Consider the following 17636-nt stretch of genomic DNA (forward strand, 5'->3'; position numbering starts at 1 on the left):
TGAAAATCAAGCTCTGAGTACCATACTTCCTGGACATCATCTTCGTGTCCCAGTGAGTCTGTCAGTACCTTTAGCCAAGTATTAGCCAAGCAGGAGATACTAATGGTGAGGATAAAATGGTATAGAGAGCATACGTTCACTGTTCCAGTATCTGACTCCCTGAAATGGGGGCTGGGGTTCTCAGAATCTCCCTTTCTCCTGTGCATCTCCATTCTCAGAGGAGGTCTCTCTGTGAATGTACACCAAGGTACTGTGGCCACTCACACGGATCCATTTGGTACTCTCTCCAAGACTACCTGCACTGCCTCTCTGTTACTGCTGCCTCACTGTCAGCGCTATATTTGCTGTATGAGAGAATGAGATAGGTGGACAAACCAAAGGATACTTCTAGATTAAAAGAGACTGGAAGTTCAGCAATTGTTTAGTATTACCCTCTTCTTTAATAGATGTGGAAATAAAGGATTGGGAAGGTGAAATAACTGTTCAGCACCACAAGGGAGATTTTCCAGGGTGGTACGTATAAAGAAGATGAAGACCAAAGAATGGAAATGAGGTGGAGTGGGAGTTCAGAGCTGTGGGAGGCACAGTTTTTCTGAGATGTGCAATGTGGGTCAAAGATTTGTCAGTTGGGGAAGAGAGGAAGTCAGTTTAGAGTACTGAAAAAAAATGCTGAAATTAGAGATCAAATACCAGCTCCGAGAGTCACAAGTTCTACTTCCCAGTGAAATGCCTCTTCTACTACTTCTGTTACTTGGAGTTATCCTCCCAGGTGGTGACAATGAGGATGGTAAGAATAACTCTGGCTGCTCTCAGCACAGGTGCAGGGGTTCTTGATAAAAGAATGCCACACCTACCACTAAGGGTCTGGGCTCTGCTGTCTCCAGCCGTCTCCTATTCTGGAGGCTGGTGATGGAGCCACAAACTTTGGAGGTGGGGATTGCTTCAAGCTCTGTATTGTTGTTCAGACTCTGGGTTCTTTTTCATTCTATCCTGATGCCACATTTCCCTCTCATTCTTCTTATCTTTCCACCACTACAGTGTTCCAAGGGCCAACCTCCTTCCATCTCAAGCAGATTTCAACCTTTGTCAATAGCACATGGGCTCAAAATCTAGGCTCAGGCTGGTTGGATGACTTGCAGATTCATGGCTGGGACAGTGACCCGGGCACTGCCATTTTCCTGAAGCCCTGGTCCAAGGGCAACTTTAGTGATGAGGAGATGACTGAGCTGGTGGACCTCTTCCGAGCCTACTTCATTGGATTCACTCGAGAAGTGCAGGATCGAGTCAATGAGTTCCAGTTAGAATGTGAGTGTATTCCTCTGATCTGGAGAGACTCTCAGTGACTTTTCTTTCTCTTGTGTCAGGCTACTGCTGCCTCTGATGATGGTCCCTTTTCCCCCTCTTTATCCAACTACATGTACACACTTGTCCAGAGTAGCCTTCAACCCCAACTCCATACCTCCACCCAGTATCTGAGATTCTTCCTGTTTCTTGCTCTCTTCTGTGTATATGACCACACTTGTGGTTATCCTTGTTTGCATCTATGTAATTTGTTTCTCTAAAACCCCAAGGAAGAACCTCCTTTCCTACTCTGTGCTTGAGTGAACTTAAGTGTGACTTCCTACTCCTCTAACTGATGTCCTCAAGCATCTGTTGCCTGATCCCTTCTCTGCATGTAACCCTTCCCTCCACCGTGGAATGCTGCACTTCTGACTCCATCACACATTGCCCCTCTCCCCTCTTGCCCACTCTACATCCTTAAAACTGCCTAACCCCGTCGTTGATGATATGCATACGTCTCCCCAGTGCTCTTTCTGAAAAGTCCTGAATGCTGCAATTGGTTTTATGTCAATAATTTCACCTCTCAACTTGTCGCCACTAAAATAAAAAGTCCTATGCCTTTTTCTCATCTCTTTCTTTCCTGTTTGCTTTATAATAACTTGTCTCAGTTTTCCTTCACACAGACCCCTTTGTGATCCAGGTCATAGCAGGCTGTGAGCTGCATTCTGGGGAGGCCATAGAAAGCTCTTTGAGAGGAGCTTTAGGAGGACTGGATTTTGTGAGGATCCAGAATCATTCCTGTGCGCCTGCACCAGACAGCGGTAGCAGGGGGCAGAAGTTTTGTGCACTCATGACTCAGTATCAAGGCATCTCCGATATCATTGAGAGGCTCCTCTCAGAAACCTGTCCTCGATATCTCCTGGGTGTCCTCGATGCAGGGAAGGCAGAACTGCAGAGGCAAGGTTAGTCTTATGCTCTCTCTAAGATGTTTCTTTTTCTCCTCCCACAACTTTTTTTAAATTCAAAGTGAGAAGTCCATAAATAGAGACATGGTTAATCAATTAGTCATTTGGTGCCCATAGGAGTCGAAGAGGCAACTGTCCAAATTTGTGGGTTTCTGAGTCCTCATGCTCTGGATTAGAGTCATAATCTGACATTCCTACTGCTCCTTTCTACCCCAGTGAAGCCTGAGGCCTGGCTGTCCAGTGGCCCCACTCCTGGGCCTGGCCGCCTACTGCTGGTGTGCCATGTCTCAGGATTCTACCCAAAACCTGTGCGGGTGAGGTGGATGAAGGGCGAGCAGGAGCAGCCTGGCACTCAGCAAGAAGATGTCATGCCCAATGCTGACTGGACTTGGTATCTCAGAGTAACCCTAAATGTGGCAGCTGGGGAGGTGGCTGGCCTGAGTTGCCGAGTGAAGCACAGCAGTCTAGGAGACCAGGACATCATCCTTTACTGGGGTGAGCAGGAACTGGGGCCCAACCTGGAATGGGAGGAAATGGTCCTCAAGAACAGAGAGGGTGACACAGGAAGGGGAGGGAGTTGATGGATGAGAGAAAGATGGAGGGAGGAAGACAAGCATGGAGAGAGGATAGGCGGGAAGGAAAGAGAATCAGGGAGACAGAAAGAGAGAGAGTCAGAGGGACAGACTTTGAGGTTTATTTCTAGGACTACAGTGCAGGAGGTATGAAAATGGCTGACCTAAGCTGTACAATAGATAAAAATGAAGCAGTCTCCACTACTACAGTAGTAGTCCCACTGTAGTCTCAGTGGGATTTAGCAAGAAGGAGAGATTAAGGGTGGCTGTGAGCATAAGACCTCTGGGAATCTGAGAAATGGAACCCGAGATGCCCATGCTTCAGAAGCAGTTAATGATGGTGCTGACACTCAGATGGGCAAGAAGGCCTGGAGAACTAGAGAACGGTTTTGAAGTGACATTTCTTTGTCTTCTCCCAATTGCCAGGACACCCCACATCCATTGGCTTGATACTTGTGGCAATAATAGTGCCCTCCTTGATCCTTTCGATATGCCTTGCATTATGGTTTTGGAGACGCTGGTGAGTTTTCATTTTTTAATCTTTTTATTTCTGTCCATCCTTTTATTCTTTCCCTCCTTTTAATCTATTAATAGTACATCTCTTTAGTCTCAACATTTCTGCTAGAACATTTCCCTTTTGTCCCCAACTCCCATCTGTAGGTGAATTTATTTTAAAAAATTGCAGTAAAATACATCATGAAAAATTGACTGTGTTAGCCATTTTTACACATATAGTTTAATAGTCTTAAGTACATTCACATTTATGAAGCCAATCCTAAAAATTCTTTTCATCTTGAAAAACTAGAAGTCTATTCCCATTAAACCACTTTCCCCAATCCTTTCTCCCTCAAGCCTTGCCAACCACCATTCTACTTTCTGTCTATATGAATCTGTCCACTCTAGGTACCTCATAGAAATGAAATCATTTGTCTTTTTGTGAATGGCTTGTTCCACCTAGCATTATGTCCTCATAATTCATTCATGTGGTGTCCCGTGTTAGAATTTCTTTCCTTTTAAATGTTGTTCTGTTTACCTGTTCATCTCTCAATAGACACATGGGTTAATTCACATTTTAGCTGTTGTGAATAAGCTGCTATGAACATAGTGTACAAATATCTCTTAAGTTGAGCATTTTTTTACTTGTGTTCTTAACAGGTCATATCAGAATATCTTGTGAGCCCTGACCATGTCTCCTTTTCCATTTGGAATAAGTATCCAGGTACCCTGAAACTAAAGTTGTCAGCCTAGGAGTCAATCTCATCACATTTTATCAAATAATCATCACATTTGATCAAATCATTATTCCTGTAGGTTGTGAGATAAATCATAATTTATACCCTAGCAGAAACATAAATGAAAATTGTTATTATGAGACAATATCACTAGCAGGATCCACTCAGATTTCATAGATGTGATTTGTGAGAAAGAATATACCTTGGAATAAATGAAATGATGTACACAACTTCAAGGTGACATGCCTTTGACTTCTTATTTAAAACTTTTTTTTTGCTTCTGGTGAAATATCATTTTTCAAATCTAACTAACTATAGTTTTGCTGAGGTAATTGTATTTGCAGGGTTGCTGAGCATTTTTAACATAATTTCACTCTCTTAATTTGGATGATTTTTTAACTACGAGGGTCAGCTGAGCAGCTTGTTTCTCCGAATAGCCTGCCTTACTGTTAGAGTGGAAGTAACTCTCACTTGACTGGCACTGTGCAGAGATTCACTTATCTCTGTACCCAGAACACTGCAGTTCCTTTTCTTTTCCTTCTACTTATGAGTTCCTTGAGAGAATGGCTTGTTCTCAGTGGATCCCTGTTGAAAACTTATTTCTGGTGGTAGAGTTATTACTGTTATTGTAAGACTATCATGTTTGTATAGGCTAGTGAAATATAGTATACAGTGGGACCGGTGGATAGTATATAATGTAGTGGTGGACAGGTGGATGGTATGAAGTTTAGGTGATTACTTATTTGTGTTAATTCACTTGGAACCATGCTTTTCTGTCTAGAGAAGTTAATGTGAGATAGATGTAATATTAAACTCCAGAATCTTAAACTTGAATTGCAAGCATAATGAAAAGATCATAATATTTAGGCCTAAAAAATGTCATAACCACTTAAAAGCCACAAAACCAAAACTTAGTGCTCACATTATGGCTGTGACATATTTTCACACTAAAGGAACCAAAGCACCTTGAAGAAATGGCTGATTTCTAGTTGGGGCAGAAAGATTCTTCAAGATGCTGGAACAACTTTGCCATCAGTTCAGTTCAGTTCAGTTCATTCACTCAGTCATGTCCGACTCTTTGTGACCCCATGAACTGCAGCACACCAGGCCTCCCTGTCCATCACCAATGCCCAGAGTTCACCCACGCTCATGTCCATCGAGTTGGTGATGCCATTCTGCCATCTCATCCTCTGTCATCCCCTTCTCCTCCTGCCCCCAATCCCTCCCAGCATCAGAGTCTTTTCCAATGAGTCAACTCTTTGCATGAGGTGGCCAAAGTACTGGAGTTTCAGCTTTAGCATCATTCCTTCCAAAGGACACCCAGGGCTGATCTCCTTTAGAATGGACTGGCTGAATCTCCTTGCAGTCCAAGGGACTCTTAAGAGTCTTCTCCAACACCACAGTTCAAAAGCATCAATTCTTTGGCACTCAGCTTTCTTTACAGTCCAACTCTCACATCAATACATGACCACTTGAAAAACCATAGCTTTGACTAGACGGAGCTTTGTTGACAAAGTAATGTCTCTGCTTTTTAATATGCTGTCTAGGTTGGTCATAACTTCCCTTCCAAGTAAGCATCTTTTAATTTCATGTCTGTATTCACCGTCCACAGTGATTTATTAGGAACGTGCAAATCAAAACCACAATATAGTATCATCTCACTTCAGTGAGAATGGCCGTCATCAAAATGTCTCTCCCTGGAGGAGGAAATGGCAATCCATCCCAGTATCATCTCATGACAGTCAGAATGGCTGTCATCAAAAAGTTTAGAAACAAACGCTGGGGAGGGTGTGGAGAAAAGGGAGCCCTCTACACTGTTGGTGGGAATGTAAACTGGTATAGTCACTATGGAGAGCAGTGTGGAGATTCCTTAAGAAACTGGAGATGGAACTGCCATGTGACCTAGCAGTCCTACTGCTGAGCATGCATACTGAGGAAACCAGAAATGAAAGGGATACATGTACCCCAGTGTTCACTGCAGAACTGTTTACAGTAGCTAGGATATGGAAGCAACCTAGATGTCTATCAGCGGATGAATGATAGGGAAATTGTGGTACATATACACAATGGAATATTACTCAGTTATAAAAAGGAATGCATTTGAGTCAGTTCTAATGAGGTGGATGAAACTGGAGCCTATTATACCGAATGAAGTGAGTCAGAAAAAGAAATAAAAATACTGTATATTAATGCATAATATGAAATTTAGAAAGATGATAATGACAATCCTTTATGTAAGGGACCAAAAGAGTCACCAATGTAAAGAACAGACTTTTGGAATCTGTGGGAGAAGGTGAAGGTGGTACGATTTGAGAGAATAGCACTGAAACATGTATATTGCTATATGTAAAATAGATGACTGGTGCAAGTTCAGTGCACGAAGCAGGACACTCAAAAGCTAGTGCTCTGGGACAACTCAGAGGGATGGGGTGGTGGGGGGAGGTGGTAAGGGGGTCCAGGATGGGGGGACCCATGTGCCCCCATGGCTGATTCATGTTGGTGTATGGCAAAAACCATTACAATATTGTAAAGTGCTTATCATCTAATAAAATAATTAATTAAAAAAATGTGAGGCAGGTTTGTAATTACACTGGGAAGAAAATAGAAGTTGAAAAACCTGCCATTTCACAGTTGGGAGGAGTTGGCTGTATTGTCCAAATTAGTAGGCAGACCACAGAAGTGAATACGTGAAGGATGACAAACGGGCTCCACTGTGAAAACATGTAAAATTCTGAATTATTGTGGCCCATCTACCTAAGTTCCATCTCCTGATTACTTGATAGAAAAGTAACTTGAACAAGTTGGAAGATGAGATGTTAAAGTGTGAAATTGTGTTGATTAGTAAAAGTGTATGTTAGTATTTTATTAATTAGAGTTTAATTTTGTTCTAAATTTCTTTTTTATATAAATTTATTTATTTTAATTGGAGGTTAATTACTTTACAATATTGAATTGATTTTGCCATACATCAATATGAATCCGCCACAGGTATACACATGTTCCCCATCCTGAAACCCCCTCCCTCCTCCCTCCCCGTACCCTCCCTCTGGGTTATCCCAGTGCACCAGCCCCAAGCATGCAGTATCATGCATCGAACCTGGACTGGCGATTCTTTTCATATATAATGGCATGTATAAGATTCTTTATTTTTTTTAAAGGAAACCCAGGCATGTGACCAGATGGCTGTAGTCAGCTTTGTAAATGAGAGAAGATTTAACACATCATTGCATCATCACATTTAAAAATATTTATGCTTATTATTTATAATCACTAAATTATGTATTCTTTAGTTGTTGATTATTTTAATTTATTGTGGTAAATTAAAAAAATCTTTTTCATATTCACACAGATGAGAGGAAGCTTAGCTGATCAAGTCAACAGCAAGCTGCAAGTTTACAGGAAATATATTAGTGCTGCAAAGAAGGATTAAATAGAATTTGTGAGTGCATGGATTTACAATTGTGGGAAACATAGGAAAGAGAATTTTTTCTTAAAAGAGCCCTGGCCAAAGCTGCACACAAAAAAATGTTTCATCATAGGTAGGAGTAACAGATTAGGAGGAATTGAGCAAGAATGAAGGAAAAACCAATGTACATCATATTTCTAGGAAATTAGTATTAGCCATTCTTGCTTTGAAATCTACTTTCTGTATGACTCTAGTTTGGTATCTAGAAACATTCTTTGGTCAATCTGATAATTGTTGTGGTCTATAAGTTTCAGAAGTGACTGATTTATGCTTTGTTCAGTTTACTGTGGTGATTCATACATTCAGTGCCTCAGTGTTTAATATGGAACTTAGAGATGGACCATCTTCACTCATACATTTCTACTTTCTGCTTTTCTGGATTTTTAAACAGTGGTCACTAAGGATTAGTTTTTGCAGTCTTATTACAGTGCACTGTTTGTGCATAGGTGGGTGCACATCTTTTACTACATGAAAAAAAAAGTTCATGTAGAAGTTCATACATGATTTTAAAGTGATACATATAGAAAGATTAACAGATTTAAAGTTATTTATTTGTAAATAAGACAGACCAAAAGCATATAAGCTAAGATTTTAATTGAGGAAGCTATAGGAACATGATCAATAAAAATTTAACCATAGAAATTGAAAATAAAAAAGAAAAACAAAAAATTGGTAAAGGTGGCACAACACTTAAGGAACACACTGCTTGAGAAAATTAATAAAAACATTAAAACCTCTCTCAGAGCTAATGAAAAAATAATAAGTTTTAGAAAAGTAGACATATTACTGCATAATACAGAAGTTAAAATAAGAAAATTCTGTGTATGATTTATATCAACATATTTGTTATAGATAATATTTTATTTTTAAAAACTCCCAGTAAAGGAAGAAAATATGAACATATAAGTAACTGTTAAGGAAAATAAACAGTAGTTAATGTTTTTACTAGTTGTGCAGGTCCTAAATCCAGACTATAGGGAATGGCAGGTAATAGTACTTCATGCACATTGTTCTAGGTAGAGAAAAAGATGGAAAATGATTGCAACTGATTTTAGGAGGCAATATTTTCATTATATCAAAGCCAGCAAGATTTTTTTCCAGGAAAAAAACAAACAAATATTAAACCAGTAGCTAATAGCAAATCTCATTTATGCACATTTATCTAGAAACCATCTCTATATAGACGCAAAGAAAATATATGCAAACAGAATCCAGCACCACGTGAAGTGGCATTTATCCAGCAAATGGAAGAATTATTTACCAATAAAAAATCGCTTGATAGAATCCCTTTCTTTAAAAAATTAAGGACATATAACCATATAATCATCTCCAGAGTTATAGAAGAAACATTTTATACCTTTAAATGTCTATTCTGATAAAACATTACTAACTCAGCACAAAAGGAAACTTCCACTGTATTGTCAAATGTAGCTATTAATACACATAGCCTACATGAGGTAAATTCAATTGTGAATGTTTAAAAGCATTCCAGTGAAAATCAAATACAAGTTGTCTGCCTGCTTTAATCTTCACCATTCAATAGAATATTAAGAGTCCTAGTTAATCCAGCAAGGCAAGGAAAATAAGGAGGGATTAAAAGAGAAATTAAACAAAAAGTATTAATTCTTCTGGTTCAAGATGATGGAGTAGATGGACATGTACTCATCTCCTCCTGTGAGAGCACCAAAATCACAACCAAAGATAAAGAAGAAGTCACAGTGAGATGGTAGAATGGGCACAATCACAATAAAATCAAATCCCATATCCAATGGTGGGTAACCCACAAACTGGAGAATAATAATACCAAAGAAGTTCTCCCACTGTTGTGAAGGTTCAGATCCCCATGTTAGGCTTCCCAGCCTGAGGACCCATTAAGTTCAGTTCAGTAGCTCAGTCGTGTCCCACTGTTTCCGACCCTATGAATCACAGCACGACAGGCCTCCCTGTCCATCACCAACTCCTGGAGTTCACTCAGACTCGCGTCCATCGAGTCAGTGATGCCATCCAGCCATCTCATCCTCTGTCATCTCCTTCTCCTCCTGTCCCCAATCCCTCCCAGCATCAAAATCTTTTCCAATGAGTCTACTCTTCACATGAGGTGGCTGAAGTACTGGAGTTTCAGCTTTAGCATCATTCCTTTCAAAGAAATCCCAGGGTTGATCTCCTTCAGAATGGACTGGTTGGATCTCCTTGCAGTCCAAGGGATTCTCAAGAGTCTTCTCCAACACCACAGTTCAAAAGCATCAATTCTTCGGCGCTCAGCCTTCTTCACAGTCCAACTCTCACATCCATACATGACTACTAGAAAAACCATAGCCTTAACTAGACGGACCTTAGTCAGCAAAGTAATGTCTCTTCTTTTGAATATGCTATCTAGGTTGGTCATAACTTTTCTTTCAAGTAGTAAGCGTCTTTTAATTTCATGGCTGCAATCACCATCTTCAGTGATTTTGGAGCCCCCCAAAATAAAGTCTGACAGTGTTTCCACTGTTTCTCCATCTATTTCCCATGGAGTTATGGGACCAGATGCTATGATCATCATTTTCTGAATGTTGAGCTTTAGGCCAACTTTTCACTCTCCTCTTTTACTTCCATCAAGAGGCTTCTGAGTTCCTCTTCACTTTCTGCCATAAGGGTGGTGTCATCTGCTTATTTGAGGTTATTGATATTTCTCCTGCCAAGCTTGATTCCAGCTTGTGTTTCTTCCAGTCCAGCGTTTCTCATGATGTACTCTGCTAAGCAGGGTGACAATATACAGCCTTGACATGCTCCTTTTCCTATTTGGAACCAGTCTGTTGTTCCATGTCCAGTTCTAACTGTTGCTTCCTGACCTGCATACAGATTTCTCAGAGGCAGGTCATGTGGTTTGGAATTCCCATCTCTTTCAGAATTTTCCACAGTTTATTGTGATCCACACAGTCAAAGGCTTTGGCATAGTCAATAAAGCAGAAATAGATGTTTTTCTGGAACTCTCTTGCTTTTTCCATGATTCAGCAGATGTTGGCAATTTGATCTCTGGTTCCTCTGCCTTTTCTAAAACCAGCTTGAACATCAGGAAGTTCACGGTTCACATATTGCTGAAGCCTGGCTTGGAGAATTTAGAGCATTACTTTACTAGCGTGTGAGATGAGTGCAATTGTGTGGTAGTTTGAGCATTCTTTGGCATTGCCTTTCTTTGGGATTGGAATGAAAACTGCCCTTTTCCAGTCCTGTGGCCACTGCTGAATTTTCCAAATTTGCTGGCATATTGAGTGCAGCACTTCCACAGCATCATCTTTCAGGATTTGAAATAGCTCTACTGGAATTCCATCCCCTCCAATAGCTTTGTTGATAGTGGTGCTTTCTAAGGCCCACTTGACTTCACATTCTAAGATGTCTGGTTCTAGATGAGTGATCACACCATCGTGATTATCCGGGTTGTGAAGATTCTTTTTGTACAGTTCTTCTGTGTATTCTTGCCATCTCTTCTTAATATCTTCTGCTTCAGTTCGATCCATACCATTTCTGTCCTTTATCAAACCCCATCTTTGCATGAAATGTTCCCTTGATATCTCTAATTTTCTTGAAGAGATCTCTAGTCTTTCCCATTCTGTTGTTTTCCTCTATTTCTTTGCATTGATCACTGAAGAAGGCTTTCTTATCTCTTCTTGCTATTCTTTGGACCCAATAAAGGAATCCTGGGAATCCTCAGGGAATCTGACCTTGAAGTGCAGTAGCAGAATTTGATTGTAAGATTTCCCTAAGACTGCGGGAAACCTACTTCAGGCTTGGAGGGCACAAACAAAACCTTGTGTGCACCAAGTCTCAGAGGAAAGGAGCAGTGATTCCACAAGAAACTGGAGCAAAACTACCTGCTAGTATTGGAGGACCTCCTGTAGAAGTGTGGGTTAGCAGGGGCACACTACAGAGACAGGGGAACTGGCAGCAGCTGTCTGGGAAGGTCTCCTTTGTCATATACACTCTTGGAGGTCACCAATAACCTGACCATAGAGCCTGTAGACTGAGGGCTCAGTCACCTCGGGGGGGGGGGGGTGTGTGTGTGGAAATCAGGGAAGGAGTGCAACCACACTCATCAGCAGATAATTGGATTAAAGCTTTACTGAGCAAGACCCTTCCCATCAGAGCAAGACCCAGTGTTTCTCAACACTAGTCCCTCCCATCAAGAAGCTTGCATAAGCCTCTTAGCCTCCTACATCAGAGGGCAAACAGAAGAAGCATAAATAACCACAATCCCACAGCAACTAAAACAAACCACATTATAGAAGGTTAATCAGCATGAAAAAGCAGAAATTTACATCCCAGGTGAAGGACAAGATAAAACTATAGAAAAACAACTAAATGAAGCGGAGATAGTCAATCTTCCAGAAAAAAAGAATTCAGAATAATTATCAGTTCAGTTCAGTTGCTGAGTCATGTCTGACTCTTTGCCACCCCATGGACTGCAGCACACCAGGCTTTCCTGTCCATCACCAACTCCTGGAGTTGACTAAAAATCAGTGATGCCATCCAACCATCTCACCCTCTGCTGCCTTCTATTTTTTTCAATCTTTACCAGCATCAGGGTCTTTTTCACTGAGTTGGCTCTTCTCATGTAGGGGCCAGAGTACTGGAGTTTCAGCTTCAAAATCAGTCCTTCCAGTGACTGTTCACGGTTGATGTCCTTTAGGATTGACTGGTTGGATCTCCTTTAAGTCCAAGGGACTCTCAAGAGTCTTCTCCAACACTGCAGTTCAAAAGCATCGATTCTTCAGCACTCAGCTTTCTTTAGAGTCCAACTCTCACATCCATACATGACTACTAGAAAACTATAGTTTTGACTAGACAAATCTTGGTTGGTAAAGTAATGTCTCTGCTTTTTAGTATGCTGTCTATGTTGGTCATAGCTTTTCTTTCAAGGAACAAGCGTCTTTTAATTTCATGGCTGCAGAAACCATCTGCAGTGATTTTGGAGCCCAGAAAAATAAAGTCAGCCGCTGTTTCCACTGTTTCCTCATCTATTTGCCATGAAGTGATGGGACCAGATGCCATGATTTTGCTTTTCTGACGGCTTAGTTTTAAGCCAAATTTTTCACTCTCCTCTTTCACTTACATCAAGAGACTCTAGTTTTTCTTCACCTTCTACCACTAAGGGTGGCATCATCTGCTTATCTGAGGGTATTGATATTTCTCCCAGCAATCTTGAATTCAGCTTGTGCTTCGTTCAGTCTGGCATTTCTCATGATGTACTCTGCATTTAAGTTAAACAAGCAGGGTGACAATATACAGCCTTGATGGACTCCTTTCCCAATATGGAACCAGTCATGTGTTCCATGTCCAGTTCTAACTGTTGCTCCTTGACCTGCATACAGATTTCTCAGGAGGAAGGTCGGGTGGTCTGGTATTCCCATCTCTTTCAGAATTTTCCAGTTTGTTGTGATCCATACAGTCAAAGGCTTTGGTATAGTCAATAAAGCAACTCTTGGAACTCTCTTGCTTTTTCAATGATCCAGCAGATGCTGGCAATTTGATCTCTGGTTCTTCTGCCTTTTCTGAAACCAGCTTGAACATTTGTAAGTTCACAGTTCCCATACTGTTGAAACCTGGCTTGGAAATTTTTTTTTTTTAGTTTTTTATTTTTTAAATTTTAAAATCTTTAATTCTTACATGCGTTCCCAAACATGAACCCCCCTCCCACCTCCCTCCCCATAACATCTCTCTGGGTCATCCCCATGCACCAGCCCCAATCATGCTGCATCCTGCGTCAGACATAGACTGGTGATTCAATTCTTACATGATAGTATACATGTTAGAATGTCATTCTCCCAAATCATCCCACCCTCTCCCTCTCCCTCTGAGTCCAAAAGTCCATTATACACATCTGTGTCTCTTTCCCTGTCTTGCATACAGGGTCGTCATTGCCATCTTCCTAAATTCCATATATATGTGTTAGTATACTGTATTGGTGTTTTTCTTTCTGGCTTACTTCACTCTGTATAATCGGCTCCAGTTTCATCCATCTCATCAGAACTGATTCAAATGAATTCTTTTTAACAGCTGAGTAATACTCCATTGTGTATATGTACCACCGCTTTCTTATCCATTCATCTGCTGATGGACATCTAGGTTGTTTCCATGTCCTGGCTATTATAAACAGTGCTGCGATGAACATTGGGGTACATGTGTCTCTTTCAATTCTGGTTTCCTTGGTGTGTATGCCCAGCAGTGGGATTGCTGGATCATAAGGTAGTTCTATTTGCAATTTTTAAGGAATCTCCACACTGTTCTCCATAGTGGCTGTACTAGTTTGCATTCCCACCAACAGTGTAGGAGGGTTCCCTTTTCTCCACACCCTCTCCAGCATTTATTGCTTGCAGATTTTTGGATCACAGGCTTGGAGAATTTTGAGCATTACTTTGCTAGTGTGTGAGATGAGCTCAATTGTGCGGCAGTTTGAGGATTCTTTGGCATTACGTTTCTTTGGGGTTGGAATGAAAACTGACCTTTTCCAGTCCTGTGGTCATGCTGAGTTTTCCAAATTTGCTGGCATATTGAGTACAACACTTTCACAGCATCATCTTTTAGGATTTGAAATAGCTCAACTGGAATTCCATCACCTCCACTAGCTTTGTTTGCAGTGTTGTTTCCTAAGGCCTACTTGACTTCACATTCCAGGATGTCTGGCTCTAGATGAGTGATCACACCATCATGATTATTTGGGTCATGAAGATCTTTTTTGAATACTTCTTCTGTGTATTGTTGCCAGCTCTTGTTAATATCTTCTGCTTCTCTTAGGTCTGTAACATTTCTGTCCTTTATTGAGCCCATCTTTGCATGAAATATTCCCTTGGTATCTCTAATTTTATTGAGGAGATGTCCACTCATTTGCATTCTGTTGTTTTCCTCTATTTCTTTTCATTGATCGCTGAGGAAGGCTTTCTTATCTCTCCTTGATGTTCTTTGGAACTCTGCATTCAAATGGGTATATCTTTCCTTTTCTTCTTTTCCCTTGTTTCTCTTCTTTTCATAGCTGTTTGTAAGGCCTTCTCAGACAAACATTTTGCCTTTTTGCATTTCTTTTTCTTGGGGATGGTCTTGATCACTGCCTCCTGTACAATGTCATGGACCTCAGTCCGTAGTTCTTCAGGCAATCTATCAAATCTAGTCCTTTGAATCTATTTGTCACTTCCACTGTATAGTTGTAAGGGATTCAATTTAGGTCATACCTGAATGGTCTAGTGGTTTTCCCTACTTTCTTCAATTTAAGTCTGAATTTGGCAGTAAGGAATTCATGATCTGAGTCACAGTCAGCTCCTGGCCTTCTTTTTGCTGACTCTATAGAGCTTCTCCATCCTTGATTGCAAAGAATATAATCAATCTGATTTTGGTATTGACCATCTGGTGATGTCCATGTGTAGAGTCTTCTCTTGTGTTGTTGGAAGAGGGTGTTTGCTATGATCAGTTCTCTTGGCAAAACTCTGTTAGCCTTTGACCTGCTTCATTTGTACTCCAAGGTCAAATTTGCCTGTTACTCCAGGTCACTTGACTTCCTACCTTTGAATTCCAGTCCCCTATAGTGAAGAGGACATCTTTTTTTTGGTGTTAGTTCTAGAAGGTCTTGTAGGTCTTCATAGAACTGTTCAATTTCAGCTTCTTCAGCATTCCTGGTTGGGGCATAGACTTGGATTACTGTGATATTGAATAGTTTGCCTTGCTAATGAACAGAGATGATTCTTTTTTTTTTTTTTTTTTGGATTGCATCCTAGTAATGCATTTTGGACTCTTTTGTTGCCTATGATGGCTACTCCATTTTTTCTAAGGGATTCTTGCCCACAGTAGTAGATATAATGGTCATCTGAGTTATTTTCAGCCATTCCAGACCATTTCAGTTCACTGATTCCTAAAATATTGATGTTCACTCTTGCCATCTCCTAATTGACTGCTTCCAATTTGCCTTGATTCATGGATCTAACATTCCAGGTTCCTAGGCAATATTGCTCTTTACAACATCAGGCTTTAATTCCAACACTTGTCACAGCCACAACTGTGTATCGTTTTTGCTTTTGCTCAATCTCATCATTCTTTCTGGAGTTATTTCTCCACTGATCTCCAGTAGCATATTGAGCACCTACCGACCTGGGGAGAAGAAATGTTTATCAAGACCTACAAGAACTAAAGAATAAACAGATCAATAAAACACTAGAAAGAATCCATAGCAGAATAACTGAGCCAGAAGCACAGATAAATGACCTGGAGGACAGAATGGTAGAAATCACTGCTACAGAACAGAATATAGAAAAAAGAATGAAAAATAATGAAGACAACCTTAGAGACCTCTTGGACAACATTAAATGCATGAATATTCACATTGTAGGGATTCCAGAAGCAGAAGAGAGAGAGAAAGGACCTGAGAGAATACTTGAAGAGATAATAGCTGAAAAATTCTCTAACATGGTAAAGGAAATAATTGACCAAGTCCAGGAAGCACAGAGAGTCCCACACAGGATAAATCAAAGGAGGAACATACCCAGATACATAGTCATCAAACTGATAAAAATTAAAGACAGAGATAAAATATTAAAAGCAGCAAAGGGAAAATGACAAATTACATACAAGGGAACTCCCATCAGGCTATCAATTGACTTCTCAACAGAAACTGTACAAGCCAGAAGGGAATGGCATGACATATTTAAAGTGATGAAAGGGAAGATCTTACAACCAAGAATACTCTACCTAGCAAGACTCTCCTTCAGATTTGATGGAGGAGTCAAAAGCTTACCAGACAAGCAAAAGTTAAGAGAATTCAGCACCACAAAACCAGCTTTACAATAAATGTGAAAAGAACTTCTCTAGGCAGAAAACAATATAAGGAAAAGACCTACCTACAGAAAATGAACCCAAGACAATTAAGAAAATGGTAATAGAATCATACATATTGATAATTTCCCTAAATGTAAATGTATTAAATGCACCAACCAAAAGACATAGACTGGGTGAGCAGATGAAAACTGCATGTATGCATTTACACTTACCACATCACTCTGTTTGACCTCCCAAATTGTATGTAATTATTTTATATTGTTAGGCTAATCATGTTCCTGTTATGGCTCACAATTGTTCTTATCTTTTATGTTTTGTTTGGCTATTGATTGTGAAAACTGATAAACATCTTTTACTATTGTGATTATGTAATTATTACTCACTTAATACCATTGTATCATGGTCAACAGAAAAATTATAGAATTCTATATCACCAAAACTACCATTTAATAGAAAAATCTGTAATCGCTTTTCAAAATTCAGATGCATATCAGAGTTATCTTGGAATTAAAAAAAAATACAATTGCCCAGGTATTTTTTTTTTTTTTTTGCCAGAGCTCCAGATATGTTTCTAGTAAGCAGCCATTTTTAAAATCAACTGGACTGTATGAGGATCTTTTACCTTTATCTAGTTTGTTTCACTTTTTAAATTTCATATTCATTGCTCCCATTTCATTTAGCTCATGTTTTTCAATTTATACAGCTTTCTCATTTTTTTTGATGTTCTTTCTTAAGCCTTTATCAAGCATAGTAAAAAGCTTTTGTATGCATATATAAAAATAATAAGTATAATACATATATTTTAAAAAACACGAATTTTTCCCTAACTAAAAAATTAATGACATTTTGACTCCATTTGTTTCACTTGGTATGATTAGAATGCTAGATTTCTAGTTTAAAAAAATAGATATGCAACAAACCACAAAGGTTTGTTTTATGGCACAAGTAACTATAGGCAATATCTTGTAATAAGCTATAATGGAAAATAATTTCAAAAATAGCAAATGTATATATGTATAACTGAATCACACACACACAAATGAATTTTTTGAAATTTAGTAATGCTTATCTTTTTGCCATTTTTTCTAAATATCCTATGTACATCTAATAACAATGTATGAGATGCAAAATTTTAAACATACTTGTGTATGATATGGTTAATATAAGTTAATTAAATATAATTCTATTATATTTAAATTATTGATGACATCATTCAATAATCTCCTATTCTTATCTTTCCTGAACTTAATAAATTATTCTCAGAGAAATTTTAATGTTTCACTATGATTCTATTTTTTCCTTTTCTTTATATTTCTTCTGATTT

General features: G+C 39.5%; 1 protein-coding gene across 2 annotated transcripts; it reads left to right on the forward strand.

Annotated features, from left to right (window-relative positions):
• The first annotated feature begins 627 nt into the window (after positions 1–627).
• On the forward strand, positions 628–4280 carry LOC101114089 (T-cell surface glycoprotein CD1b-2-like). Of its 2 annotated transcripts, none has more exons than XM_027965308.3 (6): positions 628–787; positions 1039–1305; positions 1950–2243; positions 2463–2741; positions 3245–3338; positions 3974–4280. In XM_027965308.3, the coding sequence occupies exons 1-6, from the start codon at positions 667–669 to the stop codon at positions 3993–3995; spliced, it is 1077 nt and encodes a 358-aa protein (XP_027821109.2). In that variant the 5' UTR covers positions 628–666; the 3' UTR covers positions 3996–4280. The 2 variants fall into 2 exon arrangements, with proteins under 2 accessions (XP_027821109.2, XP_011963349.4); XM_012107959.5 differs by having other exon boundaries at positions 630–787; positions 1965–2243.
• Positions 4281–17636: the final 13356 nt, after the last annotated feature.

Source organism: Ovis aries, chromosome 1 (assembly GCF_016772045.2).
Source record: "Ovis aries strain OAR_USU_Benz2616 breed Rambouillet chromosome 1, ARS-UI_Ramb_v3.0, whole genome shotgun sequence".
Lineage (NCBI taxonomy): Eukaryota > Metazoa > Chordata > Mammalia > Artiodactyla > Bovidae > Ovis > Ovis aries.

What these genes read in the sequence shown, in the direction of transcription:
- LOC101114089 (XM_027965308.3), top strand. Translation starts at nt 667, where the DNA reads ATGCTGAAATTAGAGATCAAATACCAGCTCCGAGAGTCACAAGTTCTA. An exon ending in CAATGAGTTCCAGTTAGAAT is followed by an intron (nt 1,306 to 1,949) that starts GTGAGTGTATTC and finishes AACTTGTCTCAG; the next exon opens with TTTTCCTTCACACAGACCCC. An exon ending in TTATGGTTTTGGAGACGCTG is followed by an intron (nt 3,339 to 3,973) that starts GTGAGTTTTCAT and finishes TGTTCTTAACAG; the next exon opens with GTCATATCAGAATATCTTGT.